Source organism: Telopea speciosissima, chromosome 9 (genome assembly GCF_018873765.1).
Source record: "Telopea speciosissima isolate NSW1024214 ecotype Mountain lineage chromosome 9, Tspe_v1, whole genome shotgun sequence".
Classification (NCBI taxonomy): domain Eukaryota; kingdom Viridiplantae; phylum Streptophyta; class Magnoliopsida; order Proteales; family Proteaceae; genus Telopea; species Telopea speciosissima.
In genome coordinates this window covers 28,398,399-28,425,791 of record NC_057924.1, presented here as the reverse complement: position 1 = coordinate 28,425,791, position 27,393 = coordinate 28,398,399, and the positions used below count along the sequence as shown (strand labels likewise).

Here is a 27,393-nt window from a genome sequence, read left to right as displayed (position 1 = left end):
AATGTATTTTAGCCAACATGTTAATGAAGAGAATGACAAATCGAGATATACCCAGTTAACAAGCACCGTAGAACAAAAAGAATTCTTTCCCCTCTTGGGTGAACCTAATAGGAAGCAATCAAGTAGAAATAGATGGAGCAAAATATTAACCACAATGAGGGTAATAATCAAGTTCCCAAATCAGCAACTAAAAGCATCACAAGCATACACACATGAATACCATCAATTTTTTACGTGAAAAACCTCCTCAATGAAAGGAGTAAAAACCAAAGGACCATAGTCCACCAAATTTCACTATCTCCAAATAATAGGAATACACACAGGAATCTTTTCTCTAATCAAAATTAGAGAAATACAACCATTCCTCACATCAAGAACAACATATTTTGACTCCAATCATCAACAGAATCCCATAAGAGGAATGAAAGAAAATGGAAGAAATCTCACCAAAACAAAGGCAACAAAAACAATTCTGGCACACTGAGTTGGAGGACTTCAACCAACAATCATACTTTTTAGAATGAATAACTGTCTTTTGAATCTGCTTTTCAAAATCATCTCAAATGGACCACAAATGACCATCCGGTCGAACTATTGAAGATGACTGCGTAGAGCTTCAAAACCCAGAAAAAAAAACCTGTTCATCTCCCCTCTATTCTTTTCTTTTCTGATGGCCAACAAGTCTCTTCTTGTCTCAATAAGACCAAAAATGAGGAAACCCCTCATTAAACAAGTCTCTTAACAAAAATACCGTTCATATAGGCTTTAGCACAAATAGGCTTCATCCAAAAAGAGGTGAGCTTTGGGCTGTCCTCCACATGAAGAGAAACCTAACCCAACACATGTGTCCAAAGAGTGTTCTGCAATCTGAGAATAGGAATGCCTACCAAAAGCCTGAAAATGGATTACATTACTTGACAACTTAGGAGCTGTCTGTGAAGAAGTTCCCTTTATATTATCTCTGCAAATAAATGAACACAAGTCCCATTCAACATTTTTTTTTTTTGGGGGGTGAATCCAGACATTTAGATTACAATTTTGATATCCATTATCCATGTCATATATCTTTCATCTACGGGAATTCACAAATAAATGAACACAAGTCTAATTCAACATTTTTTTGGGTGATTCCAGTCATTTAGATTATAATTTTGATATCCATATCCAAGTCATATCCTTCATCTACAGGAATTCAAAGGCATCAGGACAGGGATGTACTTTAAAAAAAAAAAAAAAAAAAGTGGCGGAGGAAAAGGTCAAAAGATATAATTGCTCTCCTTTCTTTCCTTTCTCCTATTCTTTTTACCCTTTCAAATGATGGAAATGCATACCTTCACTACATGATATAATCAGTTACTCCAATAGAATCTACTGATCTGCTACCCCTCCCTAACAGAAAACCATGAAACAAAGACATAGGCTGCCTCCTCTGAGACAACCCCCCCCCCCCCAAACCCCCAACCCTCACTCTTCATCCCCTTCAATATACATTTCCTTTTCCCACTTCTTAACTGAAAGAACCATCCTCTAATACATCCTTGTCATGCCATACTGAAGAGTTCCCACCTTTCTGTGAGCAACCACAGCCGCAGCTGCAGCAGCACCAATCCCACCAAACTGAGATTTAGCTTGCAGCAGATTCATATCAATAGCAATTCGATCGGTTACTTGGTCAGCCTTCATTACTCCTGCCCGTGTTAGATAAAATGGAGAGTATATGTCAATGGCAATTTCAGGGGCTAATTTGGCTGCCATGCTACACTCCGGGAGTTGTGGTTTGGTTTGTGACAAGTCCCTCTCACCTTCTGCCCCAGATCTTTCATGCTTCATGCTAGGCCTTTGGAAACAGTATGATGAAGGGATGCCTTGAGGAGGAAGAACTGCATTCCTAATACATCCTTGTCATGCCATACTGAACAGTTCCCACCTTTCTGTGAGCAACCGCAGCCACAGCTGCAGCAGCACCAATCCCACCAAACTGAGATTTAGCTTGCAGCAGATTCGTATCAATAGCAATTCGATCGGTTACTTGGTCGGCCTTCATTACTCCTGCCCGTGTTAGATAAAATGGAGAGTTTATGTCAATGGAAATTTCAGGGGCTAATCTGGCTGCCATGCTACACTCTGGGAGTTGTGGTTTGGTTTGTGACAAGCCCCTCTCACCTTCTGCCCCAGATCTTTCATGCTTCATGCTAGGCCTTTGGAAACAGTATGATGAAGGGATGCCTTGAGGAGGAAGAACTGCATTCCTGATCAACATTTTTGGGTCAAAGCCATCTTTCATGTTGCTACCATTCTCATTAGGTACAACTGGTCCAACAACTTTCCCAGGTTTGGCTGCACAAGAAAAGGAAATAGCTATTCTTTCATTAAACTTATTCATTCATACAACTTTTTTTTTTTGGTAATAATTCATTCATACAACACTGACGACTTGCTACTAATTTTTGGGCAAGTAATACAACTGAAAGTACATAAAGTTGGGTAAAACTAAACATCAGCTAATTGATAAATAAATAGAACAAAAATATTAATTAATGGGTAGCTGACCTCAATCTGTTTCCTGTTCATCATAATTTTCCCAAGGTTTCTAAACCTATTATGTCTCTGTCTAGTAAGGATTTCCTTGCCTATAATCAACAAGGGACTTTCTCATTGATTTGTGATGGGAGCTTCAGTCGTGACTCTTGTCAAGCTGGCTAGGCAGCTGTCAATATCTCTCAGAATCAATTTTGTTGTAACATGGGTACAAAGGTAGAATTGTCTTATAGGGCTATTTTGGTTTTATATTCATTCCAGATTGTTCTCCATATTATAAATAAAACTGGTCTGTGTCTTATTAGACAAGTCATATTCACCAAATCCACATGGTATCAGAGCAGAAGATCTGAAACCCTAATCGCAGACCATCTCTCTTTCTTGATTTCAGCACCTCCACCAAAACCAAGACTCTCCCTCTCTCTTCTCGGTTTGCATCTCCCACCATAATCACCCTTCTCCCGTCTCTTGGTGGTTCCTCCCTAGTCCGAGTTTTTTCTCACCTTGAAAACGCCTCTCAAGATCTAGATCTATATGAGACTTTTTTCCGATAATCTGAGAGGTTTACCAGTTTTTCACAGGCATTTTCCTGTGGTTTTATTATTCGATCTACAGGGCCAACCCTGTATGTTGACTTTCCAGGGCCAATCCCTGCCTTTTCTTCATCAAAGCTGGCTCATCGTTCTCCAGTGCCAACCCTGTTATCGATTTCTCAGGGGATAAACCCATGATTATCGATTTCTTGCTCAAGGACACTCCCTGCTTTTGATGCTACACAGGGCTATCCTTGCTTGTTGATTCCACTCAGGGCCAACTCTGCTTTACTGTTTCTTCACATGGACCAAACCCTGCTTCATCGACTCTACAGGGCCCAAAACCCTAAAAATCGAATTTTTTTTTCAGGTTTCCACACCTGATCGATTTTCTACAGGGACTGATCCCAGGCTGTGGCTGCTTTTTTTGTTTATTTTTGGTTGTCACCTTGCCAGATACCTCTGATATCTCTACTGCATCTACTGGCATGGAAGGACAGACTCAGGGAAATTTTCGTTCCTTCCCTATGTGTTCTATCAAACTCGACAGCACAAATTATCTGATGTGGTCATGATCGTGCTGCTTATCTATCAAATCCCATGGTTATTATGGATACCTTACAGGAGATACAAAGAGGCCTACTTCTGTAGGTACAGCTGTTGATAATGGAGTGTGAAAATTCCCTAGTTATGGCTTACCTCATCAACTCTATTCAGCCACAGATTGCTCAAGGCTACCTTCTACTTGATTCCGCTACTAAGATACGGAAGGCTACCCAGGACACTTGTTCCCAGGTTGGGAATGATGCTCAGGTATTCGAACTCCGCAAGAAGGTTCATGAATTAAAGCAAAAAGAGCTGACTCTGTCACAATATTACTGTAAGTTACGTTCTCTATAGCAGGAGTTGGATATTTATGAGGAGTTTCAAACCACCACATTTACTGATGTTGCCAACTTCAAGAAGCGAGAAGACAACATCAGGGTTTATGATTTCATGGCAGGGTTGAATGTTGAATATGATCAGCTCCGTGCTCATGTTTCAAAGTCGTGACCCCTTCCCTACTCTAGAGCAGGCCTACTCTATGATTCAGCTTGAGGACAGCCGCCGTATTACTATGTTACCACAACCTATTTCAGTGCCCCAGAGAGATCAGCTCTTGTTTCTGGCTCTCAGCCCCACAGTGACACCCCACGGTCTGGCAGCTCCTCCTCCAAGGCACCTGTGAAGTGCAACTACTGCGGTAAGGAGTGTCATACCAAGGAGTACTGCTGGAAACTCCATGGCCGTCCTACTGTTGCTTCTAGTTGTGGTCGTGATCGTGATTGAGGTTGTAGTAATTCCAGCCAGGCCAACCATACTAAGGTATCTGACTCTACACAAATTGGCTCTTCTCTGTCATCAGCCGAGCTTCTTGCATTTCGGCATCTTTTGACTAGAATGGAGCTTCCTCAACCTACACCTTCTACTTTTGCCTCCGTTGTCGCTACTGCTGACTCCAACCTTGACAGTTCAGGAGTTGTATAAGCAGTCCCTCATAGCTCTACACAAAGAAGCTCTGACTCTCATCTTGAGGTGTTTCTTAACCAATCGCTTGATTTGGTCAGGGTTAAACAAACAAATTTCAAGACTAGCGTCATCTGTAGACTGGGCATCATAATACATCTGTTCCACCATGCTCGTGGATTATCAACTCGAAGGCATTAGATCACATGACAGGTTCATCCAATCTTTTCTTTCAATATGTCAAAGCAGGGTTTGGATAACCAATGGGACTCATTCTACAATTTCTGAAAAGGGTTCTGTTTGTTGTTCACCTATTGTGTCCCTTTCCTCTGTTTTGCATGTTCCAACTTTTCCCACTAACTTATTGCCCGTTAGTAGTCTTATTTCCAATCTGGTAACAGAGGCAACGATTGGCTCTAGTACAATGCATGATGGTTTGTATTTGCATGATGATGGATCTTCTTTGGTCTCCGGTCAGGCTCTTCAGACATCTTCGTCGCCTACCGTTTCTCAGTTACTACAGTGGCACCGTTGCTTGGGACATTCTCCTTTAGGGACTTTAGCTAGGATTTCTTCCTCTTTCCAACATTGTAATTTCGAGTCAATTTTTTGGTGAAGCATGTGTTTTGGCCAAACAAACTCGAACAAGTTATTCTATTTCCGACAATAAAAGTGTCACTCCTTTTTCTTTAATGCATTCTGATATTTGGGGCCCATCCAGTTCCATGTCTATAACTAGCTTTCGGTGGTTTGATACTTTCATCGTTTGCCACTCTAGGACCACTTGGGTTTATATGATGTGCACCAAGGGAGAGGTTTTTCATTGCTTTTAACACCTCCATCGTATGGTGCTGACTCAGTTCACTGCTACCGTTAAGGTTCTTTGAAGTAACAACCGCCGTGAATACTTCAAGGGCTCTTTTCAGTCTTATCTTATTGCTCATGGGATCCTCCATCAAAAAAGTTACGTTAATACTCAGCTCAAAATGGAGTTGCTAAACGGAAGAATCGACATTTGTTGGAAGTTGCTCGGTCTTTCATGTTTGAGATGCACGTTCCTCCCTAATACTGGAGCGACAAAGTTCTTGTTGCAGCGTTTCTAATCAAGACGAATGCTCTCTCGGGTCCTTAGCTTCCGCTCTCCTTTGGACCTCCTCCACGGCTCTGCTGCATTTCCAGTCTCTCCCAAAGTCTTTGGTTGTGTTTGTTATGCTCGTGACCATCATCCCCATGGGAAATTTGATCTTGTAGCCTTGGTGCATTTTTTTGGGTTACTCTACCACTCAAAAGGGCTATCGGTGTTATCACCCTCCATCCCGGCGCTGGTTTGTGACTATGGATGTCAACTTTCATAAGTCTGGCGCCTACTACACTACGACACAACTTGAACTTGATATACCGCAACCTAATGTACTTGTTCAAGGGGAGACTGATACTACTACCCTGGTTTAGCCACAGAAACCAGAGATGTGTGTCTATGTTCGTAATCGTCAGCAAACTAAGACCACTAGTGCTACTACACCAACTCTACCACGCCAATTGCCACCTCTCAATCCTAATCCAGTTACCTTGGATCCTGGTAATTGTCTTCCCTCTTCTGATGTTGATTCCTTTGTAGACACTACTCTTGATTTGCCTATTTTTGTTCGCAAAGGTACTACGTCCTATACTTACATCCGATTGCTAAAAGTATAGTTGTCAAGGCGCCGCCTAGGCGTCCAGGCGGTTTTGTTGAGGCCTAGGCAATAACCGCCTTATTGCAGGGCTCCTTGCACTGGTTTTTATTGGTACCGGGTTCCGGTATTGACCCTTATTTATGCCAAATATCATTTAAGTAAATGTTTTTATATTTTTAATTTCATTTACTTAAGATATTATTCATAAATAAGCAAATACTCCCCTACTTGAATCCAATAAAAAATTAAAAAAACCAAATTCCAAAAAGATAAAGTCAACCCCCCCCCCCCAATCCAAGAACAAAAAATGGATTTTTGGCGGTAGGTGAAATTTTCAATTTTCAAATGCTGGGATTTTTCTCAAATCTAAAAATTCTATAAATCTAAATATGGTAAAACATTGCTAAAAACCAAGAGTGCGGTAAAATATTCATTTGTTTTTGTTGGAACCACTTCCTCTAAAAGGCCAACCTTGTAGGAAAGGAAGGAAACAATATAGATATCAAACATGAGCTCTAACACCGCGGACTATCCAAAGAGGGACACGGGTGGATAAATAATTTCAACACCTGCCCGCTCCCAGAGGGACTGGATACCGTGACCCTTGCCTGCTCTAATACCATGTTGGAACCGCTTCCTCTAAAAGGCTGGCCTTGTAGGAAATATTGGAATATGTAATCCAGAATACCGCGGGGGTATTCTGGTCCTTTTAAGGTAGTTTAATTCCTATGTTATTAGGTTTAAGTCACTGCTCTTATAGAGACAGTTAGTTAGGGGTAATTAAATCTACAGTCGGCTATGTGGGTTTTAGTCCCACATCGCCTAATTCAGTCCCTTTGTATTTTCCCCTCTATTATAAATAGAGGAGCTTACCTATCAACGAATACAAGTTATAATTTTCTCTCATTCTCTTTTTTCTAACCCACGGTTCTTCCAACATGATCAGAGCTGGTCTGATCTAGGTTAGAAAGAAAGAACAAGACCTTCAATCAATCGACTTCTCCCTTCTTCTCTCTTTCTCGACTTCTCCTTCCTCTGGTTTTCTTCTTCTTATCCTTGTAAGGGGGCAGCACTAATGAGGTAAAAACCTTAACCAATGATTTAGTTGCTGCCCTCCTCCATTCTATCGATTTTTTTTCATTAAAATTCTACTGGAACCACCTTTGCGATTTGGGGCTTTCCAGAATTTTTTGGAGATCTTATTTCTATCACTAAATATGGCAGATCCTCCCTTGTTGGAGACTCCTATGCACCCTTTTCCAACCCCTTTCTACCCTATTCCATTGTCCTCCTTCCCTTTTTTCTTTTTCTCCATCTTTCATTAACCTATCCAGCCTCCATACCCAAATCGATCCCAACTTGTCAAGGTTTATTTTCAAAACCCTTACTCCGATCGATTTTGGGGTTTTCCTTTTCAGATGCAGCTGATTTTTTAGGGGTGATTCCCTACTACTATATGCCCCACTCGACCTAAGTTTGGACCTTTTCTGATGGCTGGATTAGTTTTTACCGCAAAACCTCCTTAACCTTCTAATTTGGTTACCTGCCAAAAAATTCTTCCAAAACCTTGAATCCAATCGACTTGAAGGTTACAGGTTTCAGCTTTTGCTGATTTTTGGAGGGCTGATTACTTCCACTTCAAGGACCAACCAACCTCAATATTGCACATATCCAACTTTTTGAAGACCTCTACCCCAATCGATCTCAGCTTGTCAGGGTTTTCCAAAATGCTGATAAAAATCGACTTGGGATCATAATACTAAATCTCGCAAAATCTCGGTCGAGATTTCGGAAATTTCGAAAAACTCGACCAAGGCGAAACGAAACAGGACTTCGAATTAAAAAAAAATCAAAATCTCGATCGAGATTTTGACCATATCGCAATATCTCGAGATGAAGGCTAAATCTCACGAGATATCGAGATTCTTCTCAAAACCACTTTACATAAAAGACCAAAACTCGTCAGTCTCGGTCGAAATTTCGACCGCGACTACACAAGCTCTTCATTTTGTGATTTTTGCTCATATCTTCATTCTTTCACTTCTCATTCGAATCTTCGCCGCATCTACACCGGAACCATTTGGAGAACACAAGATTCAAACTTCTTAGCACATATGTGAAGCCTTTCCACTATTCTAGGTAAAACCATATTCTCAAAATTTTTTTTTTTTTGGGAAATGCATGATCAATACATGTTTGTTTGTGATGAAATTAATATATGTTAAACACCGGAGGTCGATCTACAACTTCTCGATGTCGAAATTTTTTTTGGTATATATATTATTTTTTTATTTTTCTACTTCAAAATTTTGATTTTCTTACAACAAAAATCTAAAAATAATAGGGGTTATGTACATTGTATGGTGATGAATTAAATATATGTTAGACACCATTGGCCAATCTATGGCCTCACGGTGTCGAAAATAATTTTTTGCCAATAATTAATTATTTTAATTTTCAAAAATTATAAAAACTATTTAAAAAATTCAAAAAAATAGGAAAAAAATTTACGGTTTTTGTTTTAAAATTAATGAAAAATATAAAAGTAAATTGTACATACTTTTTAATTGCTGCCCATTTGCATATCATTTCGGTTTTGTTGTGCTAGGCCAATAATTATTTGAAAAATATTTTAAAAAATTATTTTTAAATATAAGAAAAATATGAGGGTTAGGGCAAAAATACTAAATATCTACAATTGGTTCTTCATACTTTGGTGACCCATATCCTATGATAGATTACCTTCAGCATATTGATAATGCAATTTACAAAGCAACTGTGGATGACTACACTCGTTTCTTCTCCCGAACTATGACATGGCATTCATATGTCCTACAATCGGAGAACAATACACGTCAGCTCCCTCGGACTATGAGTGGGATCGATCCTGGATGGCAGAGTAATTATTAGCAGAATATTTGTAAACATTTGAGTCACTTGATGACTACTTGACTTGTATTGGGGACTTGGGATATTAATATCATCTTGTTATAGACTTATTGTACTTAAATTATGAGTCATTCACTTTATGTATCCAAGTGAATTTACTTGATTAAATTGCTTATTAATTATTAATTTATTATGTCCTCTAGTACTTGAAGTCCTAAACAATGTATATGTGTAATTAACTAAGTTATACATTAGGATTCGACCGTATACTGCCAATCAATGGTGCAAATCTAAAACATCACCTTGGGTGATTAATTTTGCAATTTGAGCATTTACATGTGTTTATAACCTAAAATAGGATTTCCATGAAGTTTCAGGCCTTAACTTGACCTAAAACCCACCGAAATGACCTACCAAAATCATGCAGAAAAAATACAATATTTCAGTCAAAATTTCGGATATTCGGTCAGACCAAAACCACCAAAACGAAATGAAATTTTAAACATTGGGAGTAAGAACCTTAGACTGGTCTTAATTGAGAATGGACTCTCTTCTGAATTAATTTTATTTTCTTTTTCATCCTAAAAAATTAGAACAAAAGGTATAAAAAATGCATTTGCAACTGTACTACGAAGAATCAAAGGGGGGAGGGGGAGGCTACAATGACTAATCAAGTATTGCAGGCCACCCCAAGGGTGTAGCTCAGTTGGCAAGGACCAACACCTTACAATGAAGAAGTCATAAGTTCAAACCTCTATGGGACCACCTACCAATCCAGAAGAAAAAAAACCTATTGCAGGCTGCAATAATTTTGAAGTTCATTTTTTTAATGGTAATAGGAAAACCGAAACGTATTATATTGCAATTTGAATTATGTAAATCTATATCAATTTCAACTAGTATTATTTTTAATTCTATAGATGGTAGTTACTCCTCGAACTCCCTCACACTAATTTCCTATTCCCTTCTCTAAATCCTATCAAATTATATGTCTAAACATCATTCTGTTCCCATAGCCTATGCATAGGTTGAAGGCCAACTGAACCTAATCACAGCTCTCTACCAGCACTAGACTCCTGGAGAAATCAAATTAATATCAGCCACCCACTTCCACACCAAAAAAGATTAAATTTTCTGGGCTTGAATCAATATCTCCCTAATTTGAGTTTCAAAAATATTAGAATATCCCAAAACAGCCAGCAATCATTAGTTATATCTATTATGCATTTTTGTTTTGTGCTTGATTTAGGACAAAATTTCATCTATTTCCACATCCAAATGAGCACCTTCAGTTCAATCTCACATTTGAACCCTTTCTTCAAATTTCCTGTCAGGTGCACGCAAAAATATCTCAGCCAGAGTGGGATGACTTATTTTATCTCTACATCATTCAATTGGATACATAAATATTTTTCAGATGTACCTGATAAAATATATACAGAAACCTCTGACCAACTCGACATCCAGAAGTCTTTGCACGTACACAAAAATAATTTTATACATACGCAAAACAAGAGGGTTGGGAGGAGGAAGAGTGTAGTACCCATTGGAATCCGATGTGATGCCTGCAAAGTCCTTGGCATATGTCCAATTCCATTTGTATCCCTTGAGTTCTTATTACATGCTTCCTCTGATATTTGCCGATCTCTGAATGTACCCATATTTGGCTGTTCCTTGGGGGGAATTGTATTTGAATGAACAACTGTTGATCTGAAAATAAAGGACCGGAAAATGATGAAGTAATGATTACCCAATTAAATAAATAGTCACTGCACAATTATAGCTTAGTAGATTCATGGTTGGTCATGGTTTATTCTCTTTCTTTTCCATTTTTCTCTTTCATGAAACTGATAAATAATTAAATGATCAAGCAAGAAGACTATGATGCAAGCTGCTAAAATGAACTCATTAAAAGAAGTACCTTGGGAGAGAAACATGTTTTCTCTCAAATGGAATCACCGGCCCACTTTTACCACCATTTTCCTCAAGATGTGCAAACTGCTTTCTGAATTGATCGACAGCACTGCACATTAAAGAAGGAAAGAAAACCAACAGTTGAGGAAAATGCAAATAACCTCATATCAGACTGAACAAATCAAAAGAACTATAACTAAATAACAACCTAGGATAAAGAAAACTTGTCCTTTCTGTTCCATTCATGTAGTCTTTCAGCAGTTGTGAATGATACTCTAATATTTCCCGGAAAATCAATTCCCTAATGTCTTCTTTTGTCACCCTCCGCCGCTCAAATTCAAACTCTAGCTTTGTAATCGGCTGACAAGAGGGCTCTCTCTCCACTTTCGCTAGGCCTTTGAAGTACGGATCAGCAAGACCCTAGAAAACGAACGAACAACCAGTAAGAAAACATGACCACTAAAAATGACCAACAGATGGAACAAGAAAACCTAAAGGGATGCAGCAAAGCAGCTCCGGCTAAAAGTAGAGAACAAAATGGCAAAGAAATAATGGATGATCCATCTAGACTTAGACATATCAAAAGGTGGCTTACTAAACAGATGCAGGAAAAGCCAGACACTAACACTTTCGTAATAATACTAACTATAAGTAGTTGCCCAATCCCAAATAACAAACAATATCAGTTCAGACCAATTCTAGTACATAACAACAACAACAACAACAACAATAACTCAACCTTATCCCAACTAAATGGGGTCGGCTATATGGATCCTTACCATCCAATCAGCTGTATTCAAGATCCTACTTGATACTAGGATATAGAAGCATAAAATTTAAAACCCTTTTTAATTGCTTTAATGATACAGACCTGTTCAGCAGTTGGCCTATCCTTTGGATCAAATGCTAACAGTCTTTCCAATAGTTTAACTGCCAGAGGATCAGCATTAGGGAATTTTTGAGAAAATGACATGGGTTGCTTCTTCCTCATGCTCGTCAAGTATCTCCTAGCCTTTTCATTGCGGATCTGGAGCCAATCAGGTACAGAAATGGCATTAAGTCTAGAAGAAGAAAGAAGATTATAGACTTTAGGTATTAGAAATAAGATCTTAGTCGTCAAATAGTAAATTTTGTTATAACAATAACAAGAGTAACGAGTTGTACCCGTGAAATGGTATCTAAAGAGGGTGTTCCAAGCAGATCAGTCATCAAATCCAACTGATGAACCACATTTTTACCAGGAAACAGAGGTTTTCCAGTTAGCACCTCAGCAAAGATACAGCCTATGCTCCAAATATCAATTGCAGGTGTGTACTGAAACCAGAAACATTATTAGTTAAACACATTCTAAGAAAATGAAAAATTCTACAGCGAAGTATAAAGCACTTGACTCAATTACCTGAACAGAAAGATTTTTTAACATGAGAGTTCAATATCAATATCCCTTCCTGAGCAAGCATTTTTCTATGAATTACTACATTACTTAAAAGCATACAGAACACATTACTTAATGAAATTAAAAACAGATGTTCAAGTAATCAAGCTATTGTATGAACAGCATTAACATGTAACTGAAGATACGGTCACAGAGAAAATTACAAATATTTAACCTTAACCTGTATTTCAACACAGGTGCACAGAATGACGAATGCTTCCAAAAGACCACTGTATCACCAAATACACATAAGCTTTCTTATATAATGTGTTCCATTGAACGTAAGTCAACTATGAGAATGGATAAACACTTTAGAAACTCCCTTTATGAAGTGATACACTAATTAAGTCAATTGGCAAATGCTTGGATCAAGAACAAGAAATATCTTGCGCATGTTGCCATGGTAGCAGCAGCAGCAAGCTACATTGCAGACCAGACATAACTTGTCCAAAATATTGGTGTTAAATAAGAACACAAGGTGGTCAACATCAAATTTCAAAGCATATACAAGCACTTAGATAGCAATTGATTGATTCTATAAGGGAGTTGATGTAGGTCCAAGCCTCCTCGAGTTGAAGAAGCCACCCTAGTCATAGGGTCATAGTAGGAGCCTTAGATTAGTTCTATACTTAGTTTTATTTTTATGTTTTTGAACCGGTTCAAATTGGTTGCATCCAATTGGTTCAATTTAAGTTGGTCTAATTTAAGTGAAGTATTCCTATTGGCTAGTAGGATCTTCTATTAGTTAATTAGGAATCTCAGCTATTTAAAGTGTTTTAAGTTGTTAGGGTAAATAAGTGTCACACCCCAAACCACCCCCTGGGAGGATTTAGGCAAGTGACCAGATATCCTACGACATCCGCCAATCCCCAAGGATTAAGAAGCAGTACTTACACGTCACAAACCACACAATGAGGGTAACAAGATAGTAAAAGAATATCCAAGTGCAACGAAAGATTAGACTACCCACAGATGATTTATATCATCGATAATACAATCCCAAATACCTATGTTTTACCATATACATATCCATTTATGTCCAATAAGTACATTATCTTGGTAATACACTTCTTGAAAGAAAGAAACTTAAAAAATAACAAAATCATCATTAAGCAACGAGATGAGGAAGATCTGCAATTCCATCGACAGCTTCCCCGCCTATTGGCAAACCTGTTCTTACAAAATTAACTAAAAGAGAATATACAAGAGTGTGAGCTCCACCGAGCCCGTGAATGAAATATAAACCATGCATGCACATGCAAGCACAACCAAATGAGTCCTACATGAGGTGCAGATCATTTTATTTATTAGCCACTTAACATCACAACTAAGTCAGGTCAGTGCTACTACAATCCCCAATACATGTATCCCTGGTGCGGGCTTAGTTACCCCTTCCCGCGATACACTCATTGAGTTGTCGGAGAGGACCAGTCAGCTCCAGCATCCTTTCACCAAGGTCAGCCCGACCAGCCCTCTGTGATTAACCTGTGGGGTAACCGTTAGTATTTAGCTCAATTCTTTTCTTTTCTTTTATTCTTTGGATTATATTGTGGCATAAAGCCCGGCATATAGCTCCTGACATTAATTGTGGCATAAAGCCCGGCATATAGCTCCTAACATTAATTGTGGCCCCCACAGGCATCCAACACCTTAATCCCTGTTGGCAAGGGTGCGTAGCACGGGTGATGAAACTCTAACCCCATGTCTATATGGCATCATATGAGTCAAGCGGTGTCAACCGTATCCCATAATACGGGCTACCACAGGCCTTATTTCCAAGTCGGCTACGGCATCTAATCTAGTAATTCCACATACAAACATTATCATACATTTCCAATGTTCATCAGATAAGATTCAGAATTCAAATGAGAACATAACACAATTTAAAGTAATTAAAGACAGTAAATATTGTTGTTGTTGTCATGACCCATCGATCATGTTACACCTACACTCATGGTGTAATTCCACTCACCTTGGTTTAATCCTCTGGTTCGATTGTTTGTTCGATTTAGCCGGTATCTGGCTGTGCACCTCGAGCACGGAATCAAATCCTAAAATAATAAATTAGAAATATGTTATTTTAATTATTCAAAACTGTTTTGGATAACCCAGTGTTAGTCTAGGCTCCTAGGTCTAACTCGGTGCTCAGTCCGAGATCACTTTGAATTCTCCGGGCCTTGCACTGGGCTTTAGGCCTATGTCCCAGTGCATCAACCAGTGTCAGTGGCTCAAGGGGTAAAATGGTCATTAATAATGTCTGCACTTGACCCTAGGTCAGAATATGTTTACAATGCTGTCCACAGCTTGTCTGTGCTGTGGGACCAAGCACAGCAGGGTTTCTTCCACCTGCGGGACCCACTAGGGTTCCAAAGCATTTTCCAATCAAGGACAGATGTGGGGAAGGGTTTTTTGGTAATTTTCCAGCCTTTCCACAGTATCCAGGAGTCAGTGGGTGAGATCCCCCAGGTCTGTCCACCAATCCAGCAATTTTCCCTTCACTGGACGATGTCTCTGAGCCTTACTGCATCGCCCAGTGGCTGCAAATCGACACTGGGCTGAGATTCCAAGGCTGGGCTCACAAGGCTGGGATCAGACCTGATCCTTTGCATGTCAGGGGGTTAGGTAGCCCCAGTGATGGTCTACATCATGGTCCAAGCTGATCATCCCTCAGATCCACCATCAGGCTGACAGTGGCTGCCCAAGCAGTCCAGTGAATAGTATCACAGGGTTTTGCCAAGCTTGGGAATCTGGTTTCAGCCACATGCAGGGCTGGAAAAGCCTAAAAAACAATGGTTCAAGGCTGCAACCACCTAGGGTTTGGTCTCTGCAGCCTTGGCTCACACTCAGTGCTTCAATCGGCCAACTAGAAGCGGATCTGGGCAGTGCAGCTGTGCACAGCCAGAATCGGCTCACAAGAACAGCAAATCAGAATTATATTTTTGTTCAAAAATCACAGATCTTCCATGCTTAAAGCTTGCATGGCAGATCTGAAGCCATACCTAGCTTCCCCCAGCTATTCTGGGCTGGAAGAGAGCAGTTATTCAAGCAAAACACAAGAGGAGAAGGGGGCAGCAGGTATAAGTGTGCAGATGTATACCTGAGCAGGGTTGAGAGGTCTGAGAAAATAGATTCCAGGCCCCTTCCTTCTTCCTTCTTCTCCTTCCTCTTCTTTCTCTCCTTTCTCCCTTCTTTCTCTCCTCACGGTTTCCGGGTTTCTAAGGGTTCTAAATGAGCTCAAGAACCCTCTATTTATAGGCCAGCCCATGACTAAGGCATGTTTGGCTGCTTAGGTCTCTTTTCAAAATGCATTTTTAGACTCATTCTCAGTCATTCCGGGCACTCTGGTGAGATCCACAGTGATCTGAGGGTATGAGTTGGTCCCCCAGACTTCCCTCAACCTATGGAGAGTGCCCATGTCCAATATGGGTGGTCCCCACACATCTGTACATTAAAATACAGCAATTTCCCACTCTGGGTGATGTCACTGGGCCTTGCTGCATCGCCCAATGCCATCGCCCAGAGAATTCATCTGCAGAATTATTTGGATTGAAATGAAATTTCAGTCCATTTAGAGACATAATTGGGCCATGGTTCCTTCTAAGAAAGTAAAGCTCTGTGAATCTAGTTTCTAGGAAAATTGGAATCAAATGAAATGAAGATTGGGTTATGAAGTTATGCTATTTTTATTACACAAAAGTCAACCTGTCAAAACAGCAGGATCCCATTTTGACAGCAACTTGAGCTAAGCTTTTAACTAACTTAGAGACAGATCTAAGTAATGGTGTCTTCTAACGAAATGCAGCCCTATGAGTCTAGTTTCTAACAAAATTGGAACCAACTCAAATGAAGTTCAGGTGGTGGAGTTATATCCTTTTAACTAAGAGAAGGTCTATCTGTAAATTAGCAGAACTTGTCATTTATGTTGGGATTTAAGATGTATGTATGAAATTGGGTTCGCATCATCAAATCAATCATGCAAATTGATGTTTGGGTCTTAAAATATTTTACCTAAAACATTCGAGGTGATGAGGGTCATCATTAGTTTAGCCTAGAACTAGGATTTAAGTCCAAGGGTCCTAGAATCAAGGGTTGGTACCTTCCTTGGGCTGTACATTTTGTGATGATCTGTACAGTCACAAGGAGTTGGTTTTTTTTTTTTTTTAATTTCTTAATGGTATGTAGATCCTCACCAATGGGGCTACCTCATTATGTTCAACCTCGGGTTCAATGCACCATAGTATACTGGTAGCCTTGACCTCGGATTCTGGGCTTTCAACAAAATTCCAATTAGCCCCCTATTTTTGGGCAGGGGTTTTACAATAGGTCTTTTTGTTTTAAGTTGTTTATTAGTCTCACACTGCTTCCACGATTTTGGAAGAGAGAAGGATTTTAAATTGTATTAGGATTTGGCCCTTAGACCTTTATTAATAGAAAACATGGGAGGCTCCCCCACAGAATTTAGTTTTAAAAAAATATTTCGTTTGATGCTGCCATTGTTTCTGCTGGTTATCTCCTTTGAGAGTGAGTCTTGTGAGTCATATCAAGACAACCTTGTGAGTCATATCAAGGTGGAAGGGTAGCTGGATCTCCTTGCATCTGTTCATGATCGGGAGGTCTTATACAGTCAACTTTCAAGCTACTACAGCTGCTGATCTTCATCCCAGCAAGTTATTTACTGTTTCAGCATTCCCTTCTTCTTCGTAATCCTCCAACCCAAGCATCATCTGCCCTAATCAATCCACATTACCTTCCCCCATTAAAAACCCATCGATTTTCCATAAACCCTAATTCTTCTAAAATCTGTCCAGCACCATTCCGTCATTAGAACACCACCAAAATTGGACCACAGCTCCGTCTCCTCACCCTTTACACTCGATATGAACCCCTAGAGCCAGTCTCCTTTCAAAAACCCTAATTTCCCTCAACCCTATTAAAACCCAAAAACCCTAACTACTGCCTAGACCTATCTATCTAGCCATCCAAAACCATTCAAAACACAGCCGAATCTTCCCTTCATTGCCTAGAACACTCGACCCAAAGCCCTCTCCAAAAATCCAATCCTAAACCCTAGTTTCACCTATTTTCCTATTTTTCAAAACCCGAAACCCTAACCCTAATTTCTGAAATTTGAAATTATATCCAAACCTACACTATTAGCTTCTCCTAGACCTGCCTATTAAAACCATATAAGAGTTAACCACATTCTCATAAACCTAACCCTAGAATTGCCATAATTTACATCAATTCTGCCCCATCGAGTTAGCCATTCAGCAGATCCTGGTTATCTGGCTCCTAGTAGGTCCCCTACCTATCTAGGACAACATTAAGTGGTATCAGAGCCATGGATCACCATGGCAATCCAGTGTTGAATCCAGATCTGCCACCCCCACCTGATCCCATGGCTGCCATCATGGAGATGCTCCAGAAGCTTTTGGCAGATCAGAAATCTATTAATGATCGATTACAAGTCATGGAACAAAGGCAGACTACACCTCCTGGGGACAGCAACATTCCCTTAGAAGAGGACAGATTCCAGGTTAATTCTGAAATACATGGAACCTTGGGAAGGAATAGAAATCACAGAAATAGATCCAGGGATTATAGAGATCATAGAGATAGGTGCAGACATGACAAAGATGGATACAAAGAAGACAGAGACAGAATTAGAGAAGACCCTCAAAGGCCTAATTTTGAGGAGTATTTGAGATCCTACTTAACTTCAGATGAAGCTTCCAACCGAAGGTATGACACACAGAAGGTTAAGCTTGAGCTGAAGGAGTTCGATGAGAACCATGATCCTCAGGTATTCCATGACTGGTGTGTTGCTCTTGATGATTATTTTGATTGATATGATTTGCCTGAAGGTAGAAGATGAGATTGGCACATACCAAGCTGATTGGCCCTGCTCAGGAATGATGGCGAAATGCAGAGAGAGACATGGAACTTGATGGTCATGCACCTACTACCTAGGAAGACATTAGGTATGACTTGAAGGAGAAATATCTACCCAGGCACTTCAGAATTCAGCTCGAGGATCAATTCAACTCCCTACGACAAGGGACTATGATTATAGCTGAGTACATGCAGCAGTTTGATGCTCTTACTTCTCGTACTGGCACTAGAGAAGGAGCCACTCAGATGTTATCTCGGTTTCGATTGGGATTGAGAGCAGATATTGTTAAGGGCTATTAGAGTGGCTGATGTTACAGACATCAAGGACTGGTTTGAGAAGGCATTGAAGGCTAAAGAATTATTAGATGAAAATAGAAGGTTCGATTCCTCTACTGAAGACACCAACAGAGCTTTTCCAGCATTCAAGTCTACTACCAATGGTCGCACTCGAGCTGGAAATTCTACTGCTGGTTCTACCCGATCAGGCTATTCTGTTGGTAGTTCTTCCCGCCCTACAGCTCCTCCACGTGTTGATCATAAGGGTAAAGCCCCCATGGACAATAGTGATTCTCACAAGTGTTCCCATTGTAATGAGATTGGACACTATGCCAGGGAGTGCCCACAAAAGCATAAATCTGTCAATGTGGCTAAGAAGGAAGATAAAACCCCTGATGATGACAATGAACCTGGTTTTACATGCTTATTCCCCATCTAATGATGATGACTTAGGTAGGTACTATGATGATTTGGCTGGTGATGCTCGAGGTGTTCATCTTATTACTCAAGTCTTAATGGATGATGTGGCAGAAGATGGAGAAGTGGTTGAGAACAATCCACAGGAAGACATTCAAGTTGCTGCTCTTGAAGAGGTGGAGCTCGATGAGAAGGTTATTAACATTGAAGACCCTATAGAGGTTGAACATATAAAATTTGTGATGCCACCTTGGTTCTTTGAAGAGAAGGCTCCACGACTTGAAGAGCTTATTCCTACTGTTCCAGCCTCACCAAAATTCTGCCCGGGAAGTGTTAGAGCCGCTGTCCACATGTTGCTTCCCCCTCATCATCACAAGATTCGTGGACGGGTTTCTTCCAAACAGCATAGTACTTGGACTCCTACTAATGAAGTCAAGAAATTTAGCCCCAAGTTGCAGGAGTGTTGCATGGGTTTCACCCATTCATCGGTGATGAATGTTTTTAAGTCAGGGAGAGTTGATGTAGGTCCAAGCCTCCTCGAGTTGAAGAAGCCACCCTAGGAATAGAGTCATAGTAGGAGCCTTAGACTAGTTTATATATTTAGTTTTATTTTTATGTTATTAATTGAACCGGTTCAAATTGGTTGCATCCAATGGTTCAATTTAAGTTGGTCTAATTTAAGTGAAGTGTTCCTATTGGATAGTAGGATCTTTGATGGGGGACCAGGAAGGAGAAGAGGGGAGCGCTGCAGAAATCAAATTAGCAGGGGAGAAAGAAGAGATAGCATAAGAAGAAGGGGGAGGGGGAGAAGGAACCGTAGAAGGAGAAGAAGGAGAGGGGGGGGAAGGGAGTGCATACGCACAAAACTCTTCAATTCATTCTATTCTTCATCTTCAACCATCAATACCTTGGATTACAGCCCAATTTAAAGAAAATAAAATCCTAACTAGATGGAAACTAACTAACAAAGAAACCGGAAACACAATCTTATCTCCCTACCCAAAATAAAAGATAACTACAAAAATAGATCCTAGCGCTAAGACCAGATTTGCGCAAAAGAAAACTAAAATCCAAACTATCCTGTGGGCAAGCAATCCAAATCTGGAGGATCTTCCGCAATCCACAGGAAAATATGGCTGATCAAATGCATCTCCAAGGGACTGGCCCATCTCGATCGAGATTGCTAAGAGGGTGCACTTGCCTGGCATCAACTCTCCCGTGGTTAAGAAAAACTCAACCACGAGTTCTAAAAAAGGAAAGAATCAGCACCACTTAATCAACATCCACGATCAAAAGCTTAGATGGGGTGATGATCATGCACATTTCATAATCAACTGTTACGATTTCCCGATGGTAGTCAACAAATGATATGACTTTGATTAGAATATGACCATGGGGTTTTGCCACTATAATCGGACCATTGATCGGTTCCATGCCTGCAATCTTGATCGGATCGTTCAACTCCACCTTTTCTTGAACGACTATCGACGCCATCACGTCCATCAGTGGTGGCTCGCCTTTTGGCTCTTCAGAGACATCTTCAGTAGAGTCTTCCGTCAATGCAATAGAATCTCTTGGAAGTGATTCAGTCGGTTATGCCTCAATCACAATTTCCCTGTATTTCTGTGTTGAAGGCACGGATGTGTTCTTGAAACCCTTTGACCGTCTGTAGTTCAATTGTACCTCACATAGGCATGAAAATTGAATGTCCAGTGTACAGCAATCATAGTTGTCACGGCGTCACGGTGATCCAAGTCGGTGGAGGGGTGTCACATCGATATATCGACATGTCGCCCGCCATGGCGTTGCCATGACGAGTATGTCGACCATGTTTTATTTTTTATTTTCTCTATTTTTAATGTTTTAATAGATGTATACTCAAGCCATGTTTTATTTTTTCTCTATTGTTTCTCAAGTTTTAAGAAGAAAATTCAGAAATCGAAGAAGAAATCGAAGAGGGAAAGAAGACAGGAAGAAGAAATCGAAAGAAATCCAAGAGGGAAGAAGAAATCGAAAGAAATCCAAGAGGGAAGAAGAAATCGAAGAGGGAAAGAGAGTTAGGAAGAAGAAATCAAAGAGGCACGCCATGGCGTAGGTCGCCATGCAACCAAGGAGAAAATACCTGATGCAGTGCTTCCACCATTACAGGACATAATAGGTGATGAATTGTAACCAAGAGAATTTGGTTGCATTGTATCCGAGTGCTACTGTTGGTCAGTTCCCGTAAATATGCTGAAGTGTAGAACATTGATGGCACAATTGTAAATACAATGGGATTTATGATATCAATGGCAGAATTGTAAATATGGGATGTTCAATTAGAAACACACAAGAAAAGAGTCACGGGTATGGGGAGGGTAAACTTTGGAAACTAATAAAATTAAAGGAGAAAAGGAAATTAGAGAGAAAGATGGGGGTAATTCTGGAAAAATAAAGAAAACAAATAGGCAACTCTTAGGGGTGAGGGTAATATGGAGAAAAAAAAGGATTTTAACAAAAGAACTAATCGTGGAAGACGTTGAGGAGACTTGGGATTGTCTTCTACTGGAAGAGAGAAAGGCTGAAGTCGATTTCGACAAGGAGACGCCAATGGAGATACCAAATCAGGTACGCCTTCTTACTCTGAAACTTCTGCTCTCTCGTCTCTCCTCCTCTTTTGCACTTTACTTTTTTTTCTGATGGTGGAACCCTAAGTGAAGGGGAATTGTTCAATCGGTTCAGAGATGGGGGGGGAGGGGAAGGCAGTGGGAATCGAGGCGATGGGCTGGGGTAGGGTTTCAACGAGAGATGGGAGAGGGAGAGAGTTTCTGCAAGAAGGAGATGGGGTTGGAGTTTCGATTCAATTTTTGTTTTCAACAGAATCCCTTTTTTTTCACTGTATCGCTGATTTGGGTTTTGCAGAAACAAACAGGAAGATGGGAGTTGGTGCTGGATGCGAGGAGGGCGGCAATGAAATGGAACCGGGAGATGGAGAGCTACCGTGAGTTATATCGCCAGGTTTGGCTCTAATACCAAATTGATGGGGGACCGGGAAGGAGAAGAGGGGAACGCTGAAGAAATCAGATTAGCAGGAGAGGAAGAAGAGATAGCATAAGAAGAAGGGGGAGGGGGAAGGAACCATAGAAGCAGAAGGAGAGGGGGGGGGAAGGGAGTGCACACGCACAAAACTCTTCAATTCATTCTATTCTTCATCTTCATTCAATACCATGGATTACAGCCCAATTTAAAGAAAATAAAATCCTAACTATATGGGAACTAACTAACAAAGAAACCGGAAACACAATCTTATCTCCCTACCCAAAATAAAAGATAACTACTAAAATAGATCTTAGCGCTAAGACCGGATTTGTGCAAAAGAAAACTAAAAATCCCAACTGTCCTGTGGGCCCCACATACAGCCGTAGAAGCAATCCAAATCTGGAGGATCTTCCGCAATCCACAGGAAAATAAGGTCTGATCGAATGAATTTCCAAGGGACTGGCCCATCTCGTCGAGATTGCTAAGAGGGTCAACCCGGTTCAGCACTTGTCCTGCATATCCTATTGGTTAATTAGGAATCTCAGCTATTTAAAGTGTTTTAAGTTGTTAGGGTAAATAGGTCTTTTTGTTTTAAGTTGTTGGAAGAGAAAGATTTTAAATTGTGTTAGGATTTAGCCCTTGGGCCTTTATTAATAGAAAACATGGGAGCCTCCCCCACAGAATTCAGTTTTAAAAAAATATTCCGTGTGATGTTGCCATTGTTGCTGCTGGTTATCTCCTTTGAGAGTAAATCTTATGAGTCATATCAAGACAACCTTGTGAATCATATCAAGGTGGAAGGGTAGGTGGATCTCCTACAACTCCTTGCATCTATTCATGATCTGGAGGTCTTATGCAATCAACTTTCAAGCTACTGCTGCTACTGACCTTCATCCTAGTTAGTTATTTACTGTTTCAGCATTCCCTTCTTCTTCGTAATCCTCCAACCCAAGCCTCATCTGCCCTAATCGATGCACAGTACCTTCCCCCATTAAAAACTCATCGATTTTCCATAAACCCTAATTCTTCTAAAATCTGTCCAGCACCATTCCCTCATTAGAACACCACCAAAATTGGACCACAGCTCCCTCTCCTCACCCCTTACACTCGATCTGAACTCTAGAGCCAATCTCCTTTCAAAAACCCTAATTCCCATCAACCCTATTAAAACCCAAAAACCCTAACTACTGCCTAGACCTATCTAGCCATCCAAAACTAGGGGTGTCAATTCCAGGCCCAGCCCGGCCCAATTACTAAAGCCCGACACTTTTAGTAATCGGGCAGTCCCGGTGTGGGGTCCTAGCCCATCGGGCGCCTGACCGAACCGACCGATTCTAGGCCCGACCTAGACTGCCCGGTTACAGCCTGACCCTTTAACTTATAAACTTCCCCTCCCCTTCCCTCCAAATTTCCTTTTTTTGTTTGTTTCTTTGTTGGTCTTTGACATTTATTGGTTAGATACACTTAACGTAGGTGAGATGAGGCTTAGTTTTAGTTTTTAGATCTTACTTTGTTAGATGTACTTCTATTCGGTGTTGTGTTGCTATTTTTTTATTCCCCTCTACTTACTTTGTTAGATGTGTTTCTATTCGGTGTTGTGCTGCTATTATTTTTCCGTCTACTTACTTTGTTAGATGTGCTTCTATTCGGTGTTGTGCTGCTATTTTAGTTGGGATAAGCTTTATTTGACTTTGAGTTAAGGTGTACTGTGACTGCCAACGATGTGATGGTTTGAACTTAAAATTCTGGTTGCATGTCAATTAGTAAGCCCACACCGTTTAGAGACCATTTAGAATTAAACGGCTCATTAGCCCGTTTTGGACTCGGTTTAGGCCCGTTTAGCCCGAATAAGGCTGCCCCGATTAAAGACCGAACACCAACCGACCGAAATGAAACCATACCATGCCCGCCCAAGGCAAGCCCGAATGCCTAAACGGTCGGACACGGTGCAGCCTGTAAAATTGGTGAGGCCCGGCTAGGTCCGACCGAGCCCAACCGGTTGACACCCCCACCCAAAACCATTCAAAACACAGCCAAACCTTCCCCTCACTGCCTAGAACACTCGACCCAAAGCCCTCTCCAAAAATCCAATCCTAAACCTTAATATCACCTATTTTCCTATTTTTCGAAACCCAAAACCCTAACCCTAATTTCTGAAATTTGGAATTTTATTCAAACCTACACTATTAGCTTCTCCTAGACCTGCCTATTAAAACCATATAAGATTTAACCATATTCTCATAAACCTAACCCTAGAATTGCCATAATTTACATCAATTCTACCTCATCGAGTTAGCCATTAAGCAGGTCCTCGTTATCTAGCTCCTAGTAGGTCCCCTACCTATCTAGACTATATTAGGAGTAATTTCTGAACATTTCTTCTTTTACTGATTAAGCAAATTGCAATTTACAAAATGCACCATCAACACAGGTACAAAACATCAAGCCCAACAGCCGATGTTATGTAAAACTAAATCCAGTGCCAGGATCAAACTAATGTATTATCATGCAACCACTGTAAAAAAAATAAAAAAAAATAAAAAAGAATTACAAATGTTCCCCTATCAAATCATAGGCAATTATCATGCTATTATTTGGTATGAAAACAAATAATGCACTATACATTAAAAGTATGCAAGATTATACCTTGGAAAAAAATGATCCACACAGCTCTGGAGCTCTGTACCATCTTGTCGCCACATAATCCTGCTAAATGCAATGTTTCAGAATAAGCGATAAAAACATTTATATTGCTTCCATATGAACCTTAGTCACGTATATCTTAGACATTAACCAGGCCCTAATTTATTCTTTTTACCGTCCAAAATATTGTTGTAGGAGTATCATTGAAGGCAACTCTTGCCAACCCAAAGTCACAAATTTTGAGTTTGCAATTTGCATTAGCCAATATATTCTTTGGTTTCAAATCTCGATGGTAAACATTTGCTGCAGCAGAACAATTTAAAATCAGCATGGAACTCCCATACATTCTCCAAACCCCAATCAAATGACAAAGATGGCATCATGAATCACTATCATCTATATAACAATGACGATCATGATTCATCACAACAATATAAAGGATGTTAAAAGTGTACAGTAAATAGGGAGGTCTCTAGTTACCTGTATGAATATACTTCAATGCTCGTAGCAACTGATAAAGAAAAAACTGATAATGTTCTCTTGTTAAGTCATCATTAGCTTTAATGACTTGGTGAAGATCCGACTCCATGAGCTCAAAAACAACATATATATCTTTGAAGTCCCTCCTTGAGGGTGGCAACATAATGTGCTTTATTTCAACAATGTCAGGATGTCGTAGAAGCCTAAGCAGCTTGATCTCACGCAGGATTCGTGCAGCATCCGAGATGTGCTCAAAAATATCGTGAATTTTCTTTATTGCCACTTTCTCTCCAGTATGGATGTCAGTGGCTGAGCAGACAACGCCATAGCTTCCTTTTCCTATGATTTCCTGAACTTTGAATCTATTGGCATCACCATACTCAGTAAAGAAGTCCATCTCTATTGTTGGATTCTGCAGAAGAAAGCAACCAAGTCAAATTTCATTACATTAAACAACAGCCAAGAAATAAATAAGCTCATAAAAGCAGGACTGGTATATAATAAGATGTGGAAAAAGGAAAAACATATCAAAGAGATTCCAGACACCCCTTAAGAGACAAATAACTGGTAAAATAGAACAACAAATCATAACAAACACTGAATGGCGGATTACATACAATAGGAATTTTCTGCATTTGCCTTTCACTGACAGAAATATATGTTGTTCAAACAACTAGAGAGTATTACTGCTATCATTTTTAATCTTGATGATGCATAACTTCACTCTTTTGTATTAATTAGGCAGAATCATCTCTACACCCGATTTCAGTGAGAAATGAAGACATCCTACTGGGCTTACAATAACAAATACCCAAAATTTCCTAGTTATCCATATACAACAATAATTTAGTCAATAACAACCAAATTTTCCATAATCATTTGACAGAAAATGAAAATAAATTAAATAAAAGAAAAAATAATTCAGATCAGATAAAAGCAGCAACAGATCCTGTAAAAATCGTATCAAAGACAGATAACCTCTAGAAGAGACAAGCATATGGATTAACAAGATTACCACTTTAGGAAGCGGAAACAGGTTCTAAAGTAGAAATAGCCATGCCCCAAACATTTACTTGATCCTCAAAAACAGTAGATGCTTTATCTCTTGGAAGTAAGGATAGAAATTCCCCGAAAAGAAAGCACCAATTGAATAACAAAAAAAGCACATTTAGTAGGGGATACGAAGAACCTAACCAGTGATCATAACCTTTCAGCGGAATCCAGAAAACAAAAGGAAAAGAAAAATTCAAGCAGAACTGCAGAAGACTGGCTGAAGCGAGGTGGGATTAGAAAACGAGAAAGTTAAACATGTAATCAGAGGTTTTAATAACTGGAGCTGGAAATTCCAACAAGCAAAAGTAGACAAGCATTCTTAGCCATCGATCGCTCTTAATTCGCAAATAGATCTAATCCACTGCTCAAATGATTCAAGGATCCAACTTTCACATGAAAAACCAGATACTTCGAATTTTCAGGAGGGGGAATTTGTCCGACCAAACCCGATCCTGCACCACCCCTCACTCCACAAAGATCACAAAAGAGAGAATAAAACAGAAAACAGCTCTGAAAGACAACCTTCTTTCGCTGCTCTTGCTGCATATTTCACAATCTTCCAACCCAGCCGCCTAAAAAAATCCGTTTCAGCTCCCTTTTCTGCTGAGAAACAATCAAAGAACAACTCAAAAAAACCAGGTGCCAAGCGCCGGTAAAATCAGCCACATTTCCCCCACCTACTCCTGCTCCGGATCACAAGCCCAAAATCTCGCCTCACTCTCTTGCAAATCTTTATGTAACATAGAAAACGGACCAAATCCTTCATGCACTCCTCTGCCGAAACTTCCTTGCAAACTCTAAAAACCACAAGGAGAAATGCGAAGACGAAGATCATAGAGCGTGCAAGCGTAACCTCATGAACTTCTGCATTTCAAGACCGTTTCTTCCAGAACTCAACTGAAGCATATATACAACATTTAATAATTAATATCTTAATAAAATAAATAACAAGCTAATCGTCTTTTCAGCCCCTCCTTCACGCAGGTTTCATGCCAACAGAAATTTCAGTTCAGATCTCACGGAACTCAATACGCTTTCAATTCAACAAAAGATCAAATTTAATGGAGTTTAGAGCTCAAGAAAACCCTAGCTTTCAGAAAATCCAATGAAGAAAAAGAGAGAG

General features: G+C 40.0%; 1 protein-coding gene across 1 annotated transcript; it reads right to left on the bottom strand.

Moving 5' to 3' along the window:
- Positions 1-1,525: 1,525 nt before the first annotated feature.
- LOC122640101 (mitogen-activated protein kinase 20-like) lies at positions 1,526-27,393 on the bottom strand. The gene is made up of 11 exons (XM_043833229.1): positions 26,793-27,393; positions 25,218-25,629; positions 24,913-25,040; positions 24,741-24,800; positions 12,221-12,370; positions 11,928-12,083; positions 11,265-11,476; positions 11,064-11,165; positions 10,686-10,852; positions 1,883-2,337; positions 1,526-1,576 (listed from the first exon to the last, which is right to left on the bottom strand). Exons 1-10 carry the CDS (start codon positions 26,814-26,816, stop codon positions 1,889-1,891), a joined length of 1,860 nt encoding a protein of 619 aa, XP_043689164.1. The 5' UTR covers positions 26,817-27,393; the 3' UTR covers positions 1,526-1,576; positions 1,883-1,888.

Excerpts from the sequence above, each read along its gene's own strand:
- LOC122640101 (XM_043833229.1), bottom strand. The coding sequence starts at position 26,816 with ATGCAGCAAGAGCAGCGAAAGAAG. Across the intron at positions 25,041-25,217 it reads ATTGAAGTATATTCATACAG|CAAATGTTTACCATCGAGAT; the intron begins GTAACTAGAGAC and ends GTTCTGCTGCAG. Across the intron at positions 11,166-11,264 it reads ACAAGTTTTCTTTATCCTAG|TGCTGTCGATCAATTCAGAA; the intron begins GTTGTTATTTAG and ends TTTAATGTGCAG.